At 41.6% G+C, this 23,511-nt stretch overlaps 2 protein-coding genes across 3 annotated transcripts; both read right to left on the bottom strand.

Annotated features, from left to right (window-relative positions):
- Positions 1-6,688: 6,688 nt before the first annotated feature.
- Positions 6,689-14,918, bottom strand: map1lc3a (microtubule-associated protein 1 light chain 3 alpha). The gene is made up of 4 exons (XM_012850040.3): positions 14,753-14,918; positions 11,735-11,790; positions 10,879-10,985; positions 6,689-8,079 (listed from the first exon to the last, which is right to left on the bottom strand). The coding sequence occupies exons 1-4, from the start codon at positions 14,790-14,792 to the stop codon at positions 7,917-7,919; spliced, it is 366 nt and encodes a 121-aa protein (XP_012705494.1). The 5' UTR covers positions 14,793-14,918; the 3' UTR covers positions 6,689-7,916.
- A 3,321-nt stretch (positions 14,919-18,239) lies between these two features.
- On the bottom strand, positions 18,240-23,076 carry LOC105915795 (dynein light chain roadblock-type 1-like). Of its 2 annotated transcripts, none has more exons than XM_036151750.1 (4): positions 22,966-23,037; positions 22,685-22,781; positions 19,035-19,202; positions 18,240-18,523 (listed from the first exon to the last, which is right to left on the bottom strand). In XM_036151750.1, exons 2-4 carry the CDS (start codon positions 22,740-22,742, stop codon positions 18,480-18,482), a joined length of 270 nt encoding a protein of 89 aa, XP_036007643.1. In that variant the 5' UTR covers positions 22,743-22,781; positions 22,966-23,037; the 3' UTR covers positions 18,240-18,479. The 2 variants fall into 2 exon arrangements, with proteins under 2 accessions (XP_036007643.1, XP_036007642.1); XM_036151749.1 differs by having other exon boundaries at positions 18,244-18,523; positions 22,685-22,760; positions 22,966-23,076.
- Positions 23,077-23,511: the final 435 nt, after the last annotated feature.

The raw sequence follows: 23,511 nt of genomic DNA, 5'->3' as shown, positions 1-23,511 counted from the left end.
TCCTCAGTATTGCAGAAATGCCCTGTAGATGGCAGCATTGCTGTTTCTTCCCATTCACAAATCGATACCTTTGCTAACAATGTGACTTCGTCATTGCGTTCTGCATTAGACAATGTAGCTCCCTTGAAAAAGAAGGTGATTATTCACAGGAAGCTGGCTCCTTGGTTTAATTCAGAGCTGCGTTCCTTGAAGCACAATGTTAGGAAATTGGAGAGAAAATGGCGCTCTACACACCAAGAGGAATCCTACTTAATCTGGAGGGACAGACTATTGTTGTATAACAAGACCCTCCGCAGAGTTAGAGCAGCATATTTTTCATCATTAATTGAAGAGAATAAAAATAATCCTAGATTTCTCTTTAGTACAGTTGCCAAACTTACCCAGAGCCACAGCTCTGTTGATCCATCCATTCCCTTAGCTCTCAGTAGTAATGATTTTATGGGATTCTTCATAAATAAAATTGATGCCATTAAAAATAAAATAATTGGCATCCTCCCAAACATGATTACCTCGTCCTCAGTAAGTGAGGCAGCATTGGAGGAATCTTTAGAATCTGCGCAGTGTTTGAACTGTTTAGAAGCAGTAGAGCTTTCTGAGCTATCTAAAATTTTAGCTTCATCTAAACCTTCTACCTGTATGTTAGACCCAATCCCAACCAAGTTGTTTAAGGAGGTATTCCCTCTGATCAGTGGTCCTATTTTAGACATGATTAATCTATCCTTAGTAAATGGATATGTACCACAGGTTTTGAAAGTAGCTGTTATTAAACCTTTACTTAAGAAACCTTCTCTTGATCAAGATGAGTTAGTAAATTACAGACCTATATCTAATCTTCTTTTCTTATCTAAAATTCTTGAGAAAGTAGTTGCTAATCAACTTTGTGAACATTTACAAAGTAATGACCTACTTGAGGAGTTTCAGTCAGGCTTCAGAGCTCATCATAGCACTGAAACAGCTCTGGTGAAGGTCACTAATGATATTCTCATGGCCTCAGATAATGGACTTGTGTCTATACTTGTCCTGTTAGATCTCAGTGCTGCGTTTGATACAGTTGATCACAATATTCTCCTACAAAGACTTGAACATACTGTAGGGATTAAGGGGAAAGCATTAGGCTGGTTTAAATCTTATCTGTCAGACAGATTCCAATTTGTTCATGTTAATAATAAATCTTCCTCAAACTCTAGGGTCACCTGTGGAGTACCACAGGGTTCAGTCCTTGGACCAATTCTCTTTACTATATATATGCTTCCGATAGGCAAAATTATCAGACAGCATGGGATTAATTTCCACTGTTATGCTGATGATACTCAGCTATATTTATCCATAAATCCTGATGAATCCAATCAATTACTTCGACTGCAGTCTTGTCTTGATGACATCAAAAGCTGGATGTCTTTAAATTTCCTGCATCTAAATTCTGACAAGACCGAAGTTTTAATCTTTGGGCCAGAGTCCTCAAAAAATAAACTTCTTAACCAATCACTTAATCTGGGTGGCATTAACCTGGCCTCTGGTAATAAAGTAAAAAATCTTGGTGTTATTTTTGACCAAGACATGTCATTTAAATCCCATATTAAACAGGTTTCCAGAGTTTCCTTTTTTCACCTCCGGAATATCGCCAGAATTAGAAACATTCTGTCCAGGAGTGATGCTGAAAAACTGGTCCATGCATTTGTTACTTCAAGGCTGGACTATTGTAATTCTTTACTATCAGCAATTCCACAAAATGCAGTTCAAAGCCTTCAGCTGATCCAAAATGCTGCAGCAAGAGTTCTGATGAAAATCAACAAGAGGGATCATATTTCTCCTATTTTAGCTTCCCTTCATTGGCTTCCTGTTAAATCAAGAATAGAATTTAAAATTCTTCTTCTAACATATAAAGCCCTTCATAATCAAACTCCATCATATATCAGAGCTCTGATTACCCCGTATGTTCCTAACAGAGCACTTCGCTCTCAGACCGCAGGTCTGCTGGTGGTTCCTAGAGTCTCTAAAAGTAGAATGGGAGGCAGATCCTTTAGCTATCAGGCTCCTCTCCTGTGGAACCAACTCCCAGTTTTGGTCCGTGAGGCAGACACCCTGTCTACTTTTAAGACTAGGCTTAAAACTTTTCTTTTTGACAAAAAATATAACTAGTGACTCATGTTACTCTCAGCTACCTTTATAGTTTTACTGCTATAGGCTTAGGTTACTGGAGTATATCAGGATCTAATTTTCTCACTACATTGAGTTCTACTGTTCTTCAATTATGCATTATGTGTTGTCATTTCTGCTTTAACTTTCTGTTCTCTCTCTTTTCTCTTCATAGTAGGTACACCTGGTCTGGCGTTCTGTTAACTGTGACATCATCCAGAGAAGACGGCTCACCCGCTACTACCATCTAATGTAGAACAGATTACTAGATCAATGTGTGCTTCTGTGCTTTTTTGTCTCTCTTGTTGTGTCTCTGTTCTGTCTTCTGTAACCCCAGTCGGTCGAGGCAGATGACCGTTCATACTGAGCCCGGTTCTGCCGGAGGTTTTTTTTCCCGTTAATGGGTGGTTTTTCTTCCCACTGTCGCTTCATGCTTGCTCAGTATGAGGGATTGCAGCAAAGCCATGTACAATGCAGATGACTCTTCCTGTGGCTCTACGGTTCCCCAGGAGTGAATGCTGCTTGTCGGGACTTTGATGCAATCAACTGGTTTCCTTATATAGGACATTTTTGACCAATCTGTATAATCTGACCCAATCTGTATAATATGATTGAACTTGACTTTGTAAAGTGCCTTGAGATGACATGTTTCATGATTTGGCGCTATATAAATAAAATTGAATTGAATTGAATTGAATTTCTCTTCAGTACAGTTGCCAAACTTACCCGGAGCCACAGCTCCATTGATCCATCCATTCCCTTAGCTCTTAGCTGTAATGATTTTATGGGATTCTTCATAAATAAGATTCCATTAAAAATAAAATAATTGGCATCCCAAACATGATTACCTTGTCCTCAGTAAGTGAGGCAGCGTTGGAATCTTTAGAACCTGCGTTGTGTTTGAACTGTTTAGAGCTATCTTTAAAGCTACTGTGTCTGAGCTATCAAAAATTTTAGCTTCATCTAAACCTTCTACCTGTATGTTAGACCCAATCCCAACCAAGTTGTTTAAAGCGATATTCCCTTTGATCAGTGGCACTATTTTAGACATGAATAATCTATCCTTAGTAAATAGATATGTACCACAGGCTTTTAAAGTAGCTGTTACTAAACCTTTACTTAAGAAACCATCTCTTGATCAAGACGAGTTAGTAAACTACAGAACTATATCTAATCTTCTTTTCTTATCTAAAATTCTTGAGAAAATAGTTGCTAATAAACTTTGTGAACATTTACAAAGTAATGACCTACTTGAGGAGTTTCAGTCAGGCTTGAGAGCTCATCATAGCACTGAAACAGCTCTGGTGAAGGTCACTAATGATATTCTCATGGCCTCAGATAATGGACTTGAGTCTGTACTTGTCCTGTTAGATCTCAGTGCTGCATTTGACACAGTTGATCACAATATTCTCCTACAAAGACTTGAGCATACTGTAGGGATTAAGGGGAAAGCATTAGGCTGGTTTAAATCTTATCTATCGGACATATTCCAGTTTGTTCATGTTAATAATGGAGTACCACAGGGTTCAGTCCTTGGACCAATTTTTGGCTTGAGGAAGTTCCATAATTCTCAATGAATTTGATGAACCACTAGACATCAAAGACTCTTTTGACAGAAATCCTTCCTTATAAACACAGTTTGGCGCATCTGTCAGTTCGAAACAGTTCCTGTATCGGTCACGTGACTTTCCCATAGCGATATCCACATTGACGGGTTTCGCTTTATGACCCTGATGCATGTGCCGAAGCATCGGTTTTGCCAGACCCATAACTACCATCCAGATATGTTTCCAACTTAATGTAATCAACGTTGATAGCTGCCGTTTAATAAATCATCGAAGATATAATCCTGGATTCAGTGCACTTCTCTTCTCAAGTGATGGCAGCGTGTCAGACAAACTGGTTTTCTTTGGAGTTGCAACAATAACAAACCTTATGGCCACAAGGGTTTTATACATTGATGGGATATTGATGTTTGTAGTATCTGGTCCACTCATTATGACTTAAATAAAGCCGAAGCTTTTTAAATTAGAGCCGATGATGCAAATAGTGTTATTGCCGCGTTAGTATAGAATATTAATAACGATTTAAAGGTGTTTTGTGTAACTTGAGGATTAAACTATTTTTGCGACAGAACCTGACAGATTTTTGCGCTACAGCAAACCCTTGCTTCCTGGAGGTATAATCACATTATTAAAATTAAGCGTTCTAGCAGTTTACTGAGAATTTTTTGTTTTTTAAATGTTATTTCATCAAATAATGTTTTGGTTAACTCAGGATTTACATTGTGAATGAGTTGAAACATGCCAAATGTTCTGAATTAGTTAAGCTAATTTAACATCATTTCATGTTCTTTAAGAATCTTATCTTTATTTTGCTTAGCAGTTTTAGTTTCACTAGCCTAGTAGAGAGGATTTGTTGACTGAAATGTAGCTTTAATTCAGATAAACAGCATTATATAGTGATGTTCTCTGGATGTTAATTTTATTTGTGTTAATAAATTCTTGAACTTGAACAGAAGTTGTCACTCCTTTATTCTAAGTGTGCAGAGTTTGCTGTTAAAAGACCAGAGCTCGTATCATTGCTTTCAACTATTGTCTTGATATCAGCTGTTTGGACTGATATTCACCGAATAATACCTAACAGACAGAGCTATTTCCTAAACAATAAATAATTTTAAAACAGTGTGTAATAGCACAACATTAAATGGCACCTGCTGTTCATCAACACAGTGAACCTGGAGTTTGGTCTTTCTCCACTTGCGTTCAGCTTTTGGACACTCCTGTTTTTCACTTCTAACTGCTGGAGAACTTCTGCTGAGTTGCAGCCCAAGGTTAAAGTAGAGTAAGCTTGAATAAAAGTTTCCATGGCATTGTCCTTAAAGGTGCGTTTTCTTATTGTGACCTTGGACACCGTTGGTTATATGCCAATAACCAGATCACAGATACGTTTGTAAGAATTGTCAGAGGCACTGTTGCAAGTTGAATACAATTTTATTAAATTCTAAAGTTCCTATGAGCAAATCAGTTTCAGTATATAAAAAAAAAAAGTTCCACCTTAAAAGTAGCGGTCCATGCTGACCCTGGAATCCTTATAGCTGAGAATCAGCTAAAACCCAATTAAACTAGACTGCTTGGGGAGTGAATACAACAAAAGAAAAACTCCCCTTCCCCTAGTCTCCTCAATCTAAATAAAAACAACTCAGGACCCAGGGACAGCATAGGTCCCTTGGTTTAAAACCACACAGAGGACTTAGCAATAAAAACTCCCCCTCCTTCAATGAAAGGCTAAAATCTAATAATAAAAAAGAAAGATTCTAGACTGAAACCAAACCTGAACAGGAAGAGAAACTGAAACAGTAATTAAAAGAATAGCTGAAACAGTAGCAGGTCAACCTGCACACAAAATAGATCAAATTAGATCAGCGTCCCAAACAGTCAGGTGATAATAAACTGCTTTTACCTTCTCTGCAGTAAAACCAACCCACAGTGTTCTGACTGTCAGTCTCAAAAGGTGCTGCCTCTGCAGGCACCAAAGCAGGATGTGATCTCCTCAGTGATCTACCTGCTTTTAAATGTAGGTGCTCATTACAGCCAGCTGTGCTCTGTCACAGCCTCTTCCATATATGGACAAGAGGGCAGGTGCACAGTGCCATGCTTCAGGGAAAGCATGCCCCGGCTACAATCATGATGTCCGTTTGGCTAAATGAGTCACTGGAAATTATGCTTTCAAGGGTAACAGAAAAGTGATCAGATAGGGCAACATCAGTTACCTTGGAAATGTTTAAGTGACGATTAATGCAGACGACTCTCCCTGTGGCTCTACGCTTCTCCAGGAGTGAATGCTGTTTGTCGGGACTTTGATGCAATTAACTGGTTCCCTTACGTAGGAAATTTTGGACCAACCTGTATAATCTGACCCAATCTGTATAATATGATTGAATTTGACTTTGTAAAGTGCCTTGAGATTATATGTTTCATGAATTGGTGCTATATAAATAAAATTTAATTGAAATTGAATTAAGTGTAAAATATGTCCCTGTTTGTGCGTTGGCTGTTTAACATATTGAGTTAAACCAAAGTTTCTAAGATGAGCTGGGAGTGCTGCAAAGGATCCACTTTTAACCAAGAAATGAAGACCGGCATCAAAATGTCCTCCAGCAGCATCTCCTTCCAGCAGTCCAGGAAGAGTTTGGAGATGATCTGTTGCTTTCCAGCAGCACTGCAAGCTGGAAACTTCTGAGATCTAAGAACCTCTGATCAAGCCAAAGAAAAAGCAGATGGAGAAACAGGCCAAGAAACTAATCGGACCGTCTGGATCCGGTCCACAGGTTCAGATCCAGGAGGTGGAAAGCAGAAGGATGGATTTGGTGGATTTCTATTAAAAGCTTTTTAAAACTTATAATCTTAAAATGTTCAATCTAACCTGAGAAACGTAAACTCTGTGGATGGTTTCCTGTTTAAGGTTGTTTGAGTGTTTAGTGACACCTGCTGACAAAAAGCAGGAAACGCAGCTTTCCTCATTCATGTAGAAAGAAAACATGCACACGTTCAAAGGTTTATTTTTATCTATTTATTTACTGGCAACGCTCTGAGTCAGGTCGCAGCAATGCATCTATGTACACCAACGGAAAACAGCGACACCTGCCGGAAGCCTAAAGAAAAACACGGTGATACAGCTTGATTATATGACGCACACTTGGTTTCACACGTACACTTAGGTTAATGTTTTTGGTTCAGGGGGGGAAAAAAAACATCTAAAAAAACTTTTTTTTTCTAAGTTAAAAGGAAACATTTATATTTATGGCATAAAATCAGTTTACATTTCTATAAAAAAGTGAAAACATGCAGGGTTTGTAGTGCAGAACAAACGTTTTCTATAAATTCCTGTTAAAGGAAGGCAGACTGGGAGCAGGTACAAAAAGATGAAGGTTATTATAAACATACAGTCGTAAAGAAACATGGAAAAAAAGCCTAATCTTTCAGTTTGATTCATGTGCAAAAAAAGCTCATTCAGTTCCTACATTAAATATTTTCTTTTTCTGTTTAACGCTTGACTCTGGGGTGATTTAGTGTTTCTACAGACCAGAAGGAGGCGCCACCCTCAAACTTTATTACATCCTGACTTCTAGGAGAGATCCAATGAGCTTCTCCTCAATCGACCCGTCAGATTCTCCGCCGGCGCCACGGCGTCGCTTTGTAACATCATAGTTTCCGCTGCATTTAACACTAAAAACTACAGTCGCCCTTAGCGGCCATGAAAGCAGCACGAGATTCTGGCTTTACCAGACCGAGTCTGATTCATGGCGCTGAAAGAAGGCGTGGCGAGCTGACGTTGTGCTAACAGCTGGGTGAGGCGTGCGCGGGCGGATATTGCACATCGTTACTGACGAGGATCTCTGGGGGGGGGGGGGGTTGAGCTTCATGTTGACTGTAAACAAACTAAACTTCAGTTAAAACTCAGAAAAAAAAGCTGAAACGGTTGAAATGAGCCGTGTGGCGTTCACGCACCTGATACACGTTTAGTGTTGAGACCAGAACCGACGGATCAATCTCTACATTCTCTAAAACTCTACCGTGATTGGTCGGTTTGTGTCATTTCAAAGTAAGAGAACTCTGCCTGTGTGGGGGAAAGAAAAGCAGAGCGCCCTCTGCTGGCATCTGCAGCTTGTGTCGTATGAAGGGATAAACTAAAGAGTCTGAACGTGGAGAGGAACGCGGCGGTTTCCGGGGCGACCTCCGCCTCCGTCACTCCATCCACCGTCCTCTTCCTCCTCCTCTCTAGCAGCCGAAGGTCTCCTGGGAGGCGTACACCATGTAGAGGAAGCCGTCCTCGTCCCGCTCCTGCTCGTAGATCTCAGAGATGGGAGTGGACACGGACACCATGCTGTGCTGGTTGACCAGCAGGAAGAAGGCCTGGGTGGGGTTGAGCTGCAGCCGGCGCCTGCAGGGAGGAGGAAGAGGAGGAGAGGCGGGTTAGAAACCAGCTGCTGTTGACAGGTGCCTGAATCCTGCGTTTTATTATTTATTAATGATGCAAACCTCCAGCAGCTTTACAGTAAACAACAAGACTGATGTAGCGTCTAATAAAAGGAGTCCCTTTAAAACAGCCTGAAAGAACAAGGAGCATTTTTGCTGGTTTTCAAAGAGAAAACATAATTTAAAGTGCAATCTAAGAGCAGGAAGACACGACCATATATGGATATAGACTCCATAACCCCCTTGAAGGCTTTAACTCTGTGGGGTTAAATGTGAGAATGGATCCTTTTCTTAAAAGGGACAGTGTGTAACTAATTGGGCTTTTAATTAGCTAAAATTAAATATTTATTTTATTTATAAATACATATTCTGGCAAAGTCATAAGGTCACATAAAAAATTAAAGTGTTCTCATAACTTAGAATTAGTTTATAAATACATAGTTGTTGGTCCACCACTGGGAGGTGCCATGTTGCATCGCCATTTCTGATTACAGCAGCTGAAAGGGGACAAACTTGTCGGCTTTCAAGTTTTTCCCCTTCTGTCTCCTATATAAGGACGTGCTGTCAGTGGAGGAGGAGTATAAATAAGCAAAGAAGACTGTAGATCATTATATTTGCGGTTTTCTGTTGAAACAGAGGACCATCAATGCTCTCTGCCCAGCGAGAGGGAAGAGAAAGTAACCAAGACAAGAAAAAGTAGTAATAACCAGGAGGAATTAGAGACTATATTGGCACAGCTATTATTACCAGGCAGAGATAATTCATGAGGGAGCGCGGACTCTAAACTGATGCAGAGGTTGCAGCTTTCTGCTCGACAGGTGAGTTAATTCAATAAAACATTTTTATTTTTGGTGTTGGCGTTTTGGAATTATGTTAGGAACAGGGCGGTGTGGTCCAGCAGCTACTTTGTCCTCCCTGCAGGCAGAGATGGTCGGTTGTTTGTCTCCCTCTAGTATGTGTGTACAGAGACGGGCGGAGGGATATAAGCCATTCACTTTCTGTAGAGCAGCAGCAGGACCGGGTCTTATTACTGGTGTTTAGTAGCTTTTTTAGAGCCCAAGTAAGTGACTGCATGTTCAGAAACGAGCCCCAAAAAAAATCCTCTCATGTAATTTACAAACTACTTTAGGAAAAAACAAGCAGACTTGGAAACAGAGCTAAAAACCATTTCACACGATGACCGTAGCTGTTAGCAGTAGCTAATACATGGAGGACATGTCTACAATGTCACATTTATGACTCTCCGTGGCTTCTGTAGTAGCTATTACGCGCTTAATGGCAAAGTCGTTTGAAAAACAGTAAAAAAACTCGAGCAGGAAGTCAACAGACAGACCGTTGAGGCGACTGTAGCTGAGTCTTCAACTGCAGGTTTATGGGTGAGAAAATTATTTTACTGATGATTAGTTTCCCCTCGGTGTCAGAGCCAAATAAAGGAGGAAATGTTTTGTGTAGCATTAGCTTGAAGCGCTTTCTTAGAGCCAAACTACCCGTTGTGGAGAGACAGCAGATGGCCATACAGAGCATGAGTGGTAAGACAGACAGGGTCTTCAGAGATGTTTTAACAGCTACACTGCTGTAATGCAGCTTAATCCTCACAACGAAGACATGAGCCCCCCTTTACACACGCTCCATGTGGCCCGACTCTACTCGGCGCTGCTTGTGCCGACACCGATCAGAAGTATTTCCGATCAGAGCAGAATAGAGCCGAGTTGTGAGGTAAACAGACTGCTGTTAGCTGATTGGCTGAGGGCGAGGAGAAACTAGCAGGATTTCTCTGAGGAAGACCAGGAAAATGTTAAACTGACTTTAATACATCAATATTAAGGAGTAGGTCAGACCCAAATATAATTTCACCATTTATAAACCATGATCCACGACTGAAGAGAATAAAAAGGACACTTTAGCTTTCCTTACACAGACAAATGCGCTGGATTTAATAACCGGAATCAGACCTGTGGTTCAACTTTTGCCTCTAAAGAGTGTCTCGTTCCAATAAAAAAAAAAAAAAAAAAAAAACTGTCCACGGCCGCTGATCAGACCACAAAGATTAATGTTATTACAGGAGCAATAAGCAAAATTTCAATATTTTAGATAGAAAAAAATAAAAAAAGGGTAATGTTTCAGATGGACACTGGTCTGACGTCACATCGCAGCTCTGTGTCGTTCTCCGGCCTCTTGTTTACATAGGGAGGCCGGGCCGGGCCGTACGTGTACGTGAACAGCTGCCACTTAGGTCTTAGCCCCCCCAGCCCTAAAATACCATCATCAGAGCAGCGCAGTGTTGGAGCAACATGGCGGAGAGCCCCCCCCCCGTGGATAAAAATGTTCTCCTGCTAACAGCTTTATAAAGTTATAGAGTTACTTCTCTAGACATGTTCCTCTGAAAGGTGAGGCTGTTCTGCTGTGTTTTATATTTTACAAATATGCACATAGAAGGCGACGGTTGAGAAGGCAAAGGAGCTTGTTTAGGTTTACAGGCAGGGATAAAGCGCCACCTAGTGGTGAAATATCACTTATTGCTCCTTTAAGTTAAATCTGAGCTGCAGAATTTCAGATCAAAATTTTTTTCCTATGGTGGCCACAGTTTTGTGCCCCACAGCCAGAGTTGATTGAAGATAAATTATCAATCTTGCGAATTTCTTTTCATGTATTTTTTTATACATTTCTTAATTACAAGCCTCAGTAGAAAAGGGAAGTTGTGGGATTTATGGTTTCTGTGCATCAGGATAACAGAACTCTGCAGCCTTGATGGGTTCCTGCTTACCTGATGATCTTCACCAGCTCACTCATGTTGACGTGATCAGGAACCAGGAACTTGGTCTTGTCCAGAACAGGAAGCTGCTTCTCGCCCTTGTACCGCTCGATGATCACCTGCAGGAGGAACATGAAAAACTGGACCTCAGTTCTGTTCACCGACGTCAGTGAACCGCAATGCATCCATTAATATCACTTCTCCTGACTGATACCTTTGTACCATAAGATCTTTGTACATCTCTGCACACTCTGGCTTTAACTAAAGGATGCAAATGGAGAATGTCTAGAACCTCCAACCAGAACAGCTACTTCACGTTGGGTTCATCAGATTCACTCCAATCAGAGGCAGATTCCAACTCTTAAAGTGAATTAGAAGTTACTTAAATAGTAAAACGTGTGCCAATGTAAACAGCCAGATTATTAAGCAGTTTATTTCTTCATTTTCTCTCCTATTGAGGCTTCAGTCCTCAAGCTCTAGTTCTCAGTCATGAGAACGTCTGTGGTTAAAGGTTATTTGATGTTTTTGTAATATTCAGTTTAATACAGAGCAGCTCAAGACTTTTGCACAATACCGCCATGCTGCTGTAGCCTGAAGCACGAATCCTCAGAGGAACCGGACCGATCCAAACATCTCAGATCGGTTCCTTTAAGGGCCTGATGGACCATTTAGATGAACAATCTCAGGTTTAGAAGCACAAACAGTCGACATGAACTCAGCTCTATCTAAAGTCTGAACCCAACAGGGTTTTTCTTCAGAAAGCCGTCATTATTCCTGCATTTCACCAAACCGGACTCGTGCGGTTCTGGTTAAATCGGTCTTTGTATTCTAAAGTCTGGGATGCGTGATGTGACGGGGGGGGACTTACGGGAATCTTGTTCGGATGCTGCTCCCGGATCTGCTGCACCTCTTTGCACCGATCAGCTGCGGACAGAAAGCAGGAAGAGTCAACAACCCAAACCCGACCAGAACCTCTCAGCACAGTGATTCTGGTCCAGAGTTTCAGGTTCAGCTAAATTCAACCCAGATAAACCGCTCAGGTGTATGAAGCCACCTGAACGTCAGCGATGATCACATGACCCGAAAAGAGAACCGGACTGCAGCATCTGGGTCAGAGCAGCAGAGTTCTGCTTCCCAGTACCTGCTGTGGGCTTATTGGACCGCCTCCCCATCTGGTTATACAACAAAGCAAACACCCTGACGGCCTATTTATAGCGCGTTGTCATAGAAACATTAGGCTGGGGTCAAAGGTCAGAGACCTGAGGGTAAACACTGAGCCGGGTCTTTGTTTCTCTGCAGCAGCTTCAGGAAACTGGAGGGAACACAGATTTATTCCAGAACCTGAGGATCCGTGTTCAAACATCCAAGATGGTCCAGAACCTCCTACTTTGAGGAGAACCACAGTCAAGCAGAACTGGAAGATAATCTTTACTGAGAAACTAAACTTGTCTCACTGGGATTTAAAATCTACCAGAAGCAGAATCACCCCCCACCACGTCTGATCCAGCTGCCCACAGAACCAGAACTTCTGTAGAACGTCTGTCAGCAGTAATAACTCTCAGAGGTTCTGTTTCACCATTGGTCTCTCAGCAATGTTCCTGCATAACAGCATTTCTATCAGGCGGAGCTCTGGACTTTGACTAGGCCGTCGCTGAACCTTGAATCTCAGAAAACCTGTTGTAGATCTGCTGTTTGGGATCATGGTTCTGTTGGTGACCCAGTTTGGACCAAGCTGCCTCTGTTAGACAGATGGAACCACGTCACACTTTAGGGTAAACTGAGACGCTCATGGTCCACTCACTAACTGAGGGGTTCCCAGCTGGAAAACAAGCCCACACCATCAGCCCCCCACCACTGGCTCAACAGCTGTAAGAGGCGTTTGTCCTGGTCTGTGGTGGGTTCCGTCCATCATGGTTCTGTCCATCATGGTCCAACGTCTCTGGTCTCCACTGTCCAGAAGTCCGGTCCTTCATGCAGGGTTAGCAACGAAGTCGCTCTGCTCAGTGGATATTAGGAGCATTACGGTACACTGTGTCACTACCTGAGGACCCCTGAGCTGTCTACCAGACTGCCTGAGTGTAATGTCTAAACTAGAAGTGCAATCATGTAAGGCAGCCTGGAGTACGCGCTAGCAACAATAAACCTAGTAAGTTAATTCATTATAAAAGTTTATTTTGGCCTGATGTTAGAAACAGGGCAGCGTAGTCCATCTACTCTGTCCTCCCACAGAGACGGAAAGTTCTCCCTCTCAGGAGAGAGGATGTTAAGGAGGAAACAAACCGGACGTTTCCCAAAATAAGAGTCGGTGAAAATAAAGCACCATGGATGATGTAGATGTGACAAGCTAACAAGCTAACAAACTAAAATTTGCAATTTCTTATCTGATAAGACATGGACTTTTAGGAGATCAAAACATCGAATATATTACTGATAATTTGTCTTTTAATTACTTGCCTATGATGAAAGTTCATCTCTCCACAGAATCACAGAATTTGCAGCGTCTGGTGTAACTTTAAGCTTTTAAAAACACGTCCGTAAGCCGCGCTGCTTACGTTATGCAGCCAGAGTGTTTCCTCCAAAGCTCTACAACGTCGGGACAGCAGCAGGACCAGATAAAAACCTCATGTAGCGCTAAACTTCATGATTCACTGAAATCAGGGACATTTCAGGGGACAGGTCATCCAAAACGGGGTCTGTCCCCAGAAATCAGGGACATCTGGTCATCCTAGCGGAGCGGTAATGCGCCTTATAATCCGGTGTGTCTTATATGTGGACAAAGAAACACAGACATGTAAATTCATGGTGCGCCTTGTAGTCCGAAAAATATGGTAAAAGAAATAAAACCAGGATGAAGCAACTAAATAGAAACAAAACAAAAGAGGATAAACAGAATCAAAAAGTCTAAAAAGAAAAAAATCAACACAACTGGGATTAAATAAATAAGACTTAAATGTTTAATGATTAAACTGAGATAAAACCAGAATGCATTTTATCAAAGTGGGATTTTTAAGAAGGAATAAAGATAAAATTGGGACAAAAAGCTGTAAATTAACCAGGACAGAACCAGGATTTTACAGCGATCCTCCTCAGCAACAAGCTGCTGGACCATTCAGAGTTTCACTGAACCGACCCAGAGTTCTGGTACCGGTACTGTTGGATTTCTGGCCTGGTTTCATCCAACTTTAAAACCCCGATAAGATGTTTAATTCTAGCCCAGCTTGTAAACAGACGGACTGGACTTTGGACCCGGCCCGGTTGTTTTGTCAGCTGCTAGAAAGCAACAGAACCGTCCATTAGACCCAGTAACTGAGCTGGTTCCGGTTGGGTTTTCCTCTTATGTGACGCAGGCTGATCCTGCACCTGACACAGGTGAGCTAAAAGCTCAGCTCAGGTGAACTTTAACCCCTGCAGCTCCCCCGGTTCCGCTGTTTTCCTCTGAACCGGTCCATTATGCAATGGTGGGAGTCTGGGCCCCTCCCAGTCCGAACTGGGCCCCTCCACCGGCATCAGGTTACGGCATAAATCTCACAACACGTGTGGTGGGAAGATGCGTCAGCGCTTGTTGTTTTCCTCGCTGTAAACACCGAGCGGAACCGGCCCTGACCCGCTGTGGCCCGGTGGTTCTGGTGGAGCAGGGCCCGGTGGCCTGATGTCACCCTGACCCAGATGGCCGGTACCCCGCAGGCCGAAGCCTCAGCGCAGCACAACACGGAACCACGTCGCTGTTTTACGTCTGAAACGGGTCTGGTTGTTTATTCCGGCCCCCGGGGGGCCTCTCTGGGGCGTCCCGGCCCGGCCTGGAGCCTAACGGCCACGGCAGCACCTCACACCGGGCCACGGCCACCGCCGGCCGGGCTAACGGGCCGCTAACGGGCCGCCGTCTTACCGAAGGTCCTCCGCTGCTTGAAGGGTCTGTCTGACGGCATGTCTGCGGCGGGCGAGTCCGGAGGAAGGCGCTGAAGTTCGGTGTGCTGGGGGCTCGGAGGTCCGTCTGAGGCTCAGCAGCAGCTCCGGACAAACAAAGCCTGCAAAGCCGTGACGTCACCGCGGGCCCTTAAAGGAGCCGCGCACCCGTTATTCCTGAGAGACTGGGTCGGCCCGGTGCTGGACCAGCTCACGGGGTACCGGACCGGGTGTGCAGAAAGTTCTGACTGATAGTTTCCGGCCCAAACGCGACCTAAAACCCTAAGGCCCGAACCTCAACCTCCCCTAAAACTCCTGAAACTGTTACACTTAGTAAACAAACACGTCAAAAGTACAAAAGCTGCACAAAAACCCAGAAATAAAGGTTAAACAGACAGACTCCCACCCTCAGTATGTAATCAGGTAACCAGTTAACCAACATGGTTAATCTGGATGGCATTAACTTTGCCTCTGGTAATAAAGTAAAAGATCTTGGTGTTGTTTTCGAACAAGACATGTCATTTAAATCCCATATTAAACAGGTTTCCAGAGTTTCCTTTTTTCACCTCAGGAATATCGCCAAAATTAGAAACATTCTGTCCAGGAGTGATGCTGAAAAACTGGTCCATGCATTTGATTCTTCAAGGCTGGACTATTGTCCTGGTTGTTTAATGCTCTTCATGTTAGTGTGATCATTTTAAATCTGATCCTGACGTCTATTGGTTGCCACTGGAATATGAAATGGAGGTGATGTGATCTCGCTTTTTGTAATGATTCTGGCTGCAGCATTTTGTAGTTTGGCCCATCTCTCTAAGAGACTTTTTGGACTTAAAACTTACAAAACATATAATAAGTTATACTATATCTCTCACACACGGAGTAAATCAATCCAACATTTGTCCTGGACCTGCAGCCAGGAAACTGTTTTAAGTTGGTCAGCTGTAAATGAACCAGCAACCATAATTCAGTCACACACACAGAAACAATAAACTTCTCTTTATCTCAAAGCCTAACAGTAACGGCCTTCAGGCCAATGAGCCTCGGCGAGGCTCAGTTGAACTCTTGACCACATTTCACAGCTTAATTAACCAGCAACTATCACTGAACGTTGACGTCAAGTTAAACAGATTCTCCACATTTAAAAAGGAACAACCTAAGGATTTGATTGCAAGAACACATTCTGTTGAAATGTATACATTTTTACAGTTCTGCCAAGGCAATTTTATTTATAAGCACTTTAAAACAGCACAGCTGACCAAAGTGCTGAACAGATATGTAGAGGAATAAAAGCAAAAAACACATAAAAGATGTCATAAACAACCAGAATAAAATGAATATGGTGAGCTCTGCCCTGCTGGGTCAAAAGCTCACGAGGAAAGCTCATTTTATACTAGATTATAAATACTGATGAGGCTTGTCTCTCTATGCTGAGAGGATTTTACTGTAAAAACGTCTAAAAAAACACAAAATGCTGTAAAAAGCAGCCCAGATTCTAGCAACGACAGGACAGGGAGCTGCCGTAACTCCAGCATATGTGTCCACAGCGAAGCCGTCTGAACACCAGCAGCCAGGCGTCCTCTGGACGAACGTTGGACGGTCAGACGACACAAAGGTTCACCTGTTTGATCACGACTGAAGGACTACAGCTGAGGCTTTCTGCGTTTTTACCACATTTCAATGTTTCAGTTTTTTAATGCTGTTTTCAGGCAAAGAATAAACTGAGTCAGAACAAAAAGCTGATTTTAAATTATTACATTTACCAAGAAAACAAAACCTGTCCAAACCAAGCTGTGAAAAAGTATTTACCCCCCTGTTTTACTAAAATTACCAGGGATTGATTTCATTTTTGTTTCCATTTCGTAGACTTTATTGTCACCCAACTACACAATAAAAATGTGCATTTAAGTGGACTTCCATTGACAAGGCTTTGATTAAAAACAGAAGACAAAACAAAGATATTATAAATATAAGGTAAAGTCAGGCCTGATTCCTTTCTGACCCGTAGAAACAAGAAATAACTCACCTAGAGCCTGTCTGACAACATGAAGTCGGCTAAAAGATCAGAAGCAACAAAGAAACAGAGTCTTTAACATCTATCAGAGACGTTGTTCACTTCTCAGACATTTCTATGTCTTTATTCTCCAGAGAACCAAAGTTACAACCATCATCTACAGATGGAGAACACCTGGGTCCAGGTGAGGCCGACCCACCAGAACCACTCATCCAGCAGGTCCCAGAGGAACGTCTAAAGCTCTGCAGACCTCACTGCCTCTGTTAAGGTCATGATTCAACGATGAGAGAGACTGAGGCAGAAATGGCCTCCATGGGGAGAATTATGAGGCCAGAACCACCGCTGACCCAAACCAAACCAGCAAGTCCAACTCTGAATGCCAAAAAACAAAAACAAAGTGGCGGTTCTGGAGTGGTCTAGTTCAAGTACAGACAGAAATCCCATTGAGATGCATTGGTCTGACTTTTTAGAGGCCGTTCATCCTGGAAACCCTCCATTGTGTCTAAATTAAAGCGGTTCAGAGAAGCACAGCGGGTCCAATTCCAGATTACAGCGACTTGATGACGGCTGGAACCAGCGATTAGGTTCAGACGTCCATCACTTCTTCACAGAAACATGGGTTGCTTTGATAAATCTGTCCACTGATAAATGAAATCATCATTTAGTTATAAATTGTGTTTTGACTCAGGTTACCTTTCCTGATACCAACATTTGTTTTATGATCTGAATGACAAAAATGAATAAGACTGATAAAACTGATATTAAAACACTCATAAAATAGAACAGAGACAATAAAAACTCAGTTAACTCAGGATTACACCTATTTATGCTCCACAGTCTGGGATCCACTGAAAAACAAGTTTCCGTCTAGTTTTTGGGAAAGCAGCGGGTTGGCTGATCTGAGGGAAGATGAGGCTGGACTGAACCAGAGGAGCGAGACCATTTGGGCATTTATAATCCCAGATAGAGTATTAAACTGGTTCCTGTAATGTTCAGGGCTTAGAGGAGGAGCAGGTAGGCAGGATGTGCCGATGTCTGCAGAAGCTGAAGACGTGCAGAATAAAAGCATTTATTATCCTCTGAAAGCTACGGCTCAAGTTCTGCTATTTGCTTTAATTTAAAGAAACTTTTATGCAAAACAGACCAAACCTGACAAAGATCCAAACAAGCAGAACCAAATGAAAAGAAGCTTCTGGAACGGCCTAGTCAAAGCTCCCACCTCCACCATGTTAAATCAGTGGACTAGTTTTAAATCACAACTTGTTCTCCATGTGTAACCTGGTTTATGTTGTTTGGATCAGAAGAAATCTGCATTAAATCCAAACTAGTTGCTGTTTTTAGAGTTGTTGAAAAAAGAATCAACAGTTAATGACAGTCATGCCTGTGATTAGTGGATTGAAATGTGTCGTATAAACTTTAGATTTACAGTTTTAGGAAAATTAAGAAGAGAAATTGGACAAAATCTGAGCATTTTTTATATTTTATTAACTAATCTGTAAAAAACTAACCAGCAGAGAGGAGAGCAGAGTGCTGCTCACTTCTCTCTTGTTTAATACTACAATTTAATCCAACGATGCATCAAACTACGACCCGGAACAAACCCAGTCAGAACCAGACAGAAAGCTGACAGATCCGACCCGTCTGGACCAGAACCACGCAGGAGAAGAAGCTGCAGAGCGAGGAGGCGTCAGCTGCTGCTTCAGAGCGAAGGCGTCTGGATGCTGATCATGAAGTAATCCTTATCTGTGGAGAAAAGAGGCAGAACCCAGAACTTAGACCCAAACCTGGTTCTGGATGTTACTCTGAGATCCAACGCAGCCGGTTCTGTTTCAGTATCGAGGCAAGCTGAAGATACGACGTCAGAAGACTGCTGCTCACTGATTGGCTGGGGGGTGGAGTCAGGGGAGCCAATCAAACCCGACATTTTAAAACTCGCCACAGTGACTGACGGTACCACGGGTCCAAAGATGAGGGCCGGGCCTGTTTATGCTTCCATACGGAGGGTTTGGACCGCTGTGCTGTGACGACCCGCCACATGGAGGCGGTACTGAGGAGGAAAATGACCCGAACCGTGTAGAACCGATCCTAGCTGGTTCTGATTGCGTCATAAATGTTCTACAGATCAAAGCACCTCTATCCAGAGAGGAATAGAGTCTTTCTGACCAAAGTCCAACTCAAAGCAGAACACGTTGTGGTTCTGACTCCACGGCTGGGTTCTAGTTAAAGGGAACCAAGTCTTGAGAACATGGCTCACCTGCAGCAATGATTTCCTCGTTCTTCTCGGTGCGGAGCCGCACGTAGGTGAGCTCGTCCTCTGGGTCCATGTCCTGCACGATCTTCTTGGCCTTCATCAGCAGCGGTTGGACCAGAGCCACGTGATGCACGGTGCTCTGGTCTTCCAGAGTCGACCGCAAGATGATCCCTGAAGAGAACGTTGGCAGATTAGACGGAAGACTTTAATCTGATCATCCTTTTCAGCACCAGACCTGCATGGTACCAGGAAAACACGCTGAGAGCGACACTGATGCTGAAGGTTGGGACCACAGACATTTACACGTTGCAACGCGCGTATAGACGCGACGGAGCGGCCATCTTGGGTCAGACCAAGCTGCGATCAGAGAGAATTCACGTCAATTCAAGAAAGTGGTGCTTTATGTTTTAAGACACTCTGAATCCGGTGAATTCTCAAATGATTTTCAGATAAATTGGCTGAGGTGCGCAAATAAAAGGACACTACGAACCAGATCCTGGAGAATTACCTTCAATAAGTAAGATTTTATTATACATAATCCTCATGCTTTACAGTTGCAGTTTTTCCAGCATAAACACAATATGTGCTAATGTATAGCAGGGATGGAAGCAGAGAAAAGTACATTAAACATGATGGCTTATGGAAAAAAATAATAGTATTTTTCTTTTTGCTATGATTTTGTATTCTCTTTGATTCTAAGATGCATTATTTAGTTTTCTGTTGATTTTTTTTCACCCACATTGCGGTTTGTAATATATAATTTTTAAATGCTGTTATCGGCACCTCTGCTCTCACTTGTCTGTATGTGTTGTCATCACATGCTTTTAAAATGTGTCAGATGGTCACTGATGAGTATGTGTTTTTTGTACAGTTTAAAGTGTCATTTGTAAATGTATTTACACATGAAGTAGGAAGCTACCCGGTCGGATCCGATTTATGATAAAAGGGATTGCAATGAGTAGTCTATGAAAATATATATTCATCAAATATATATATATATATATATATATATATATATATATATATATATATATATATATATATATATATATATAGTGTTGGGTAAGTTACTTTAAAAATGTAATCCGTTACAGTTACAAGTTACTTTGTTTAAAATGTAATTGTAGTGTAACTTTTTCGATTACTTTTAAAAAGTAATGTAACTAATTACTTTTGATTACTTTTGATTACTTTAAGGTTTTAATGAGTATTGACCCATGTTCAACATTTAATTTTTGAAACTGAATGTGAACCTTAAAAAAGCGGAATTGGGAATTGACACTTGTATGACCATTCCTGTAAATCCATCAGTAGTTAAAGGACAAGAGTCAGCAAATGCAAATTCTGCCCTGTAAAACAATGGCAGCACAATTGTTGCTGTATGATCTGAAGCCCCATTTGGAGCTTTTAAACAGGCTTTGAAAAACTTTGATAATTTGCTGCTGTAATATTATAGATTTTTTAGAATAAAAAGCTAGCAGATGTGCATAATCAAAAATAACAGAAATACAATTATAGAGCATTCAGTATTGTAAGAAAGCCCACACAGTTTCTGGATAAATACATTATTGTATGAGTTAAGTTCTGTTCCGTTTTCTGCCTTTTTCGTTGTAAAACTGAAATGTCCCATGCTCCTGAATGCACCATAGCTTTCATGAACGCAACACTGTGAACGCTGAGCTGTGTAGACGCGCGTTTGATTTTCCGCTTAAGACAAAGTTTTGCAGTTTCACAACACACGTCGGCTCTCACGGTTTATGGTTGTGTGTGAATAACAAGAGGTGGCTGTCAACAAGCTTGAAGGCTGTCATTTTTGATGCATGTAATCCGTTACTCCCCAACACTGTATATATATATATAGAGAGAGAGAGAGAGAGAGAGAGAGAAAGAGAGAGAGAGAGAGACAGATGGTAGTATAATTTGTGTGTGTTTATTGTATTACTATGTAACTGCAAGATAATATATAACTGCGTGTATTTATCTCATCCAGTTTCACTTCAGTTTAAATAGTTTTGGTTCTGAATAACTATGTGTAATCTGACTGAAAGGTTACGATCATGGTGAACATATGATTAAAATGAGATCTGAGCTGCCTCCTATTCATTCTGACAGCAGCTGTCTGATCTGTGGTCTGACCCAAGATGGCCGCCCTGTAGGCACGTCGGCCTAGCGGCTGGCAGCGACCAATGGGGCGTCTACGTATATAATGTCTATGGTTGGAACGATGATGATATCGTCTGCAATAAATAAAGAAATAGCCAAATCTCCAGAGTTTATGTCTTTCTGCTGCAGGTTTACAGGAGACTCCAGGTGGTGATTAAAATTATAGCTGGTAATCCTGATCAGAAACACTTTTTGTTATACTGGGTGAAATCATCCATCCTGACAGTAGTCAATACATTTTGTTTTCAGAAAAAGGAGGTTAAATGATTAGATCTCTGTTGGAGCTGCAGGCCTGTAAAAACTCTGACCAATCCCTGCTGTTCGGTCTGAACTGCATGAATTTGTCAGTTTTGTTTCTGCATTAACGTTATATACCCCCCCCCCCCCCCCCCCCACCCCCGTCCCCGTCCCCGCTGTCCTTCCAGTTCTGGGGAAATCTCCTTATCTATTGGTTGTCCCACATGCCATCGCTCTGACGCGCTCACGTAACGCCAGTGTGCTCGTTCCTTATTAGTTTCCACCACTGAGCTATATTATACACTGGAGTGCTGATTTGATAAAAAAAAAACTGAAGTCACTGGCCGCCATCTTGCTCCTCCCTTCTCTCACAGATTTCCATAGGATTTGGTTGCAACAACAAGCAGTTTTCTGGCTGTGTGAAAACGTTTCACAGGTAATTCTACAGTCAGTGGATGTACTACCAACAATCAACTATATATCTATTTATATATAAATATATGTACATATATGTTTTTGTATATTGTTATTTATATATTGATAAATGTTATTTATATATATAAATAAATACCTTGCAAAATATTTCAGCACATGACTTTCTCGGTACTTGATAGTTTTAGTACATAACATAAAAGTATATGGCATTTGACATTTTAAAAGTTTTAAGCCCTCCCTGAACATGAGAAAATCCTCATTATTTGATGCTGTAGCGCACATATTCCCTAGTTACTGGGGGGAAATAGGGAGTACCAATATGGCGGCTGGTGGCTTCACAACGACGTGTATTATATACGGCCAATGTGCAATCCAGTGAATAGAGATCAGTGGTCTCCACATGCTGGCTGCGCACTTCTACTGTTTATGTATCCGATTAGCTTAGAATTTAGCTTAGGGGGTAGGTTAGCAGTTAGCTTCAGTGTTAGCCATTCACTGTACAATATGTGTTTTATTTTGCAAACTACACCATATCCCATCAGCTCACACACTACTGTTTTTTAGATATTGTTTTCCAGGAGGATTCTTTCTAAGATGGTCTCTTGCTGAGAAAATAAAAAATAAATACATAAAATCACTTTTCTGGGGTTTCATGAATAACAATCCGTTTTTTGTGATCTATTATCAATATAATAACCCAATTTGATTCTGGTCTGGAGTCATTGAATGCACTATGCAGCAATTATGCTTCAAACCGGAAGCGTCCAGTTGGCAAGGACCTTCAGAATAAAATTACAGATTGTTAATAAAAATCTGACCTTCAGTGTTGGCAATGATGACTCCCTCAACCCCTTTGTGACTCAGGATCCTCTTCATTATTTCTTCCACTTCACTCTAAAAATCAACCAACACCAGCTGTTTTTAGTTTAAACCAGAATTTTTAAACAGTTTCTACCAGTTTTTACTCAACGGCCCAGCTAGCTTCTCTGCTAGTCTGTTAGCATACTGTTAAACCCTCAAATATGAAGCAACACATTCACACCACGCATGATAAAAAAATATATTACTTGAAATGACAGACTCAACTCTCCTTTCTTACCATTTTAACATTTAGCAGCAGAAATCGGTGTAGAAACGGATTTTCTGGTAGCTAACAGTCAGCTGGAAACAACGGCTACTATGGTGCGTTCACAGTCCTGAAAGAGTGCGGGAATTCTTATATTCGAGAACGCCACCATAGCCATTATAAACAGTATAATGTGTAGCGCTTCTGTTCAAGCAAAACTCGCCGATTTTCACTTTTTTTTTTTTTTTTTTTTTTTGCTGCAAACCCCAAACATACAACGATATATATATGTATGAAGATACATTATTTACTGTATTTAAATGTTTTAAGTGAAGTTATCTGTAAAATAACATTCTAATGCGAAGATACTCTTCAAACCAGCCCCTCAGGACCCCGTCACAAAACAGTCAATTAACAGCCTCTGGCTTGACATCAGTAAGGGAAATAAAAAATGAAAGATTGGGGAAGGTTTTTAGAACTTTGTCCTTGTTGTTTATCATTTGTTTTGTATGGGTCAAATAAAATATTACTTATACTTATACTAGGATTGAGGTTAGGAATTCTACATATTTTACATAT

This window comes from Fundulus heteroclitus, chromosome 20 (genome assembly GCF_011125445.2).
Source record: "Fundulus heteroclitus isolate FHET01 chromosome 20, MU-UCD_Fhet_4.1, whole genome shotgun sequence".
Classification (NCBI taxonomy): Eukaryota; Metazoa; Chordata; class Actinopteri; order Cyprinodontiformes; family Fundulidae; genus Fundulus; species Fundulus heteroclitus.
Note: the sequence above shows the minus strand (reverse complement) of the source record. Positions and strands in the feature narration are given on the sequence as shown.

Excerpts from the sequence above, each read along its gene's own strand:
- map1lc3a (XM_012850040.3), bottom strand. The coding sequence starts at position 14,792 with ATGCCGTCAGACAGACCCTTCAAGCAGCGGAGGACCTTCG. Across the intron at positions 11,791-14,752 it reads CAAGCAGCGGAGGACCTTCG|CTGATCGGTGCAAAGAGGTG; the intron begins GTAAGACGGCGG and ends TTCTGTCCGCAG. Across the intron at positions 10,986-11,734 it reads AGCATCCGAACAAGATTCCC|GTGATCATCGAGCGGTACAA; the intron begins GTAAGTCCCCCC and ends TTCCTCCTGCAG.
- LOC105915795 (XM_036151749.1), bottom strand. Across the intron at positions 19,203-22,684 it reads CATCATTGCCAACACTGAAG|GGATCATCTTGCGGTCGACT; the intron begins GTCAGATTTTTA and ends CGTTCTCTTCAG. Across the intron at positions 18,524-19,034 it reads CGAGGAAATCATTGCTGCAG|ATAAGGATTACTTCATGATC; the intron begins GTGAGCCATGTT and ends TTTTCTCCACAG.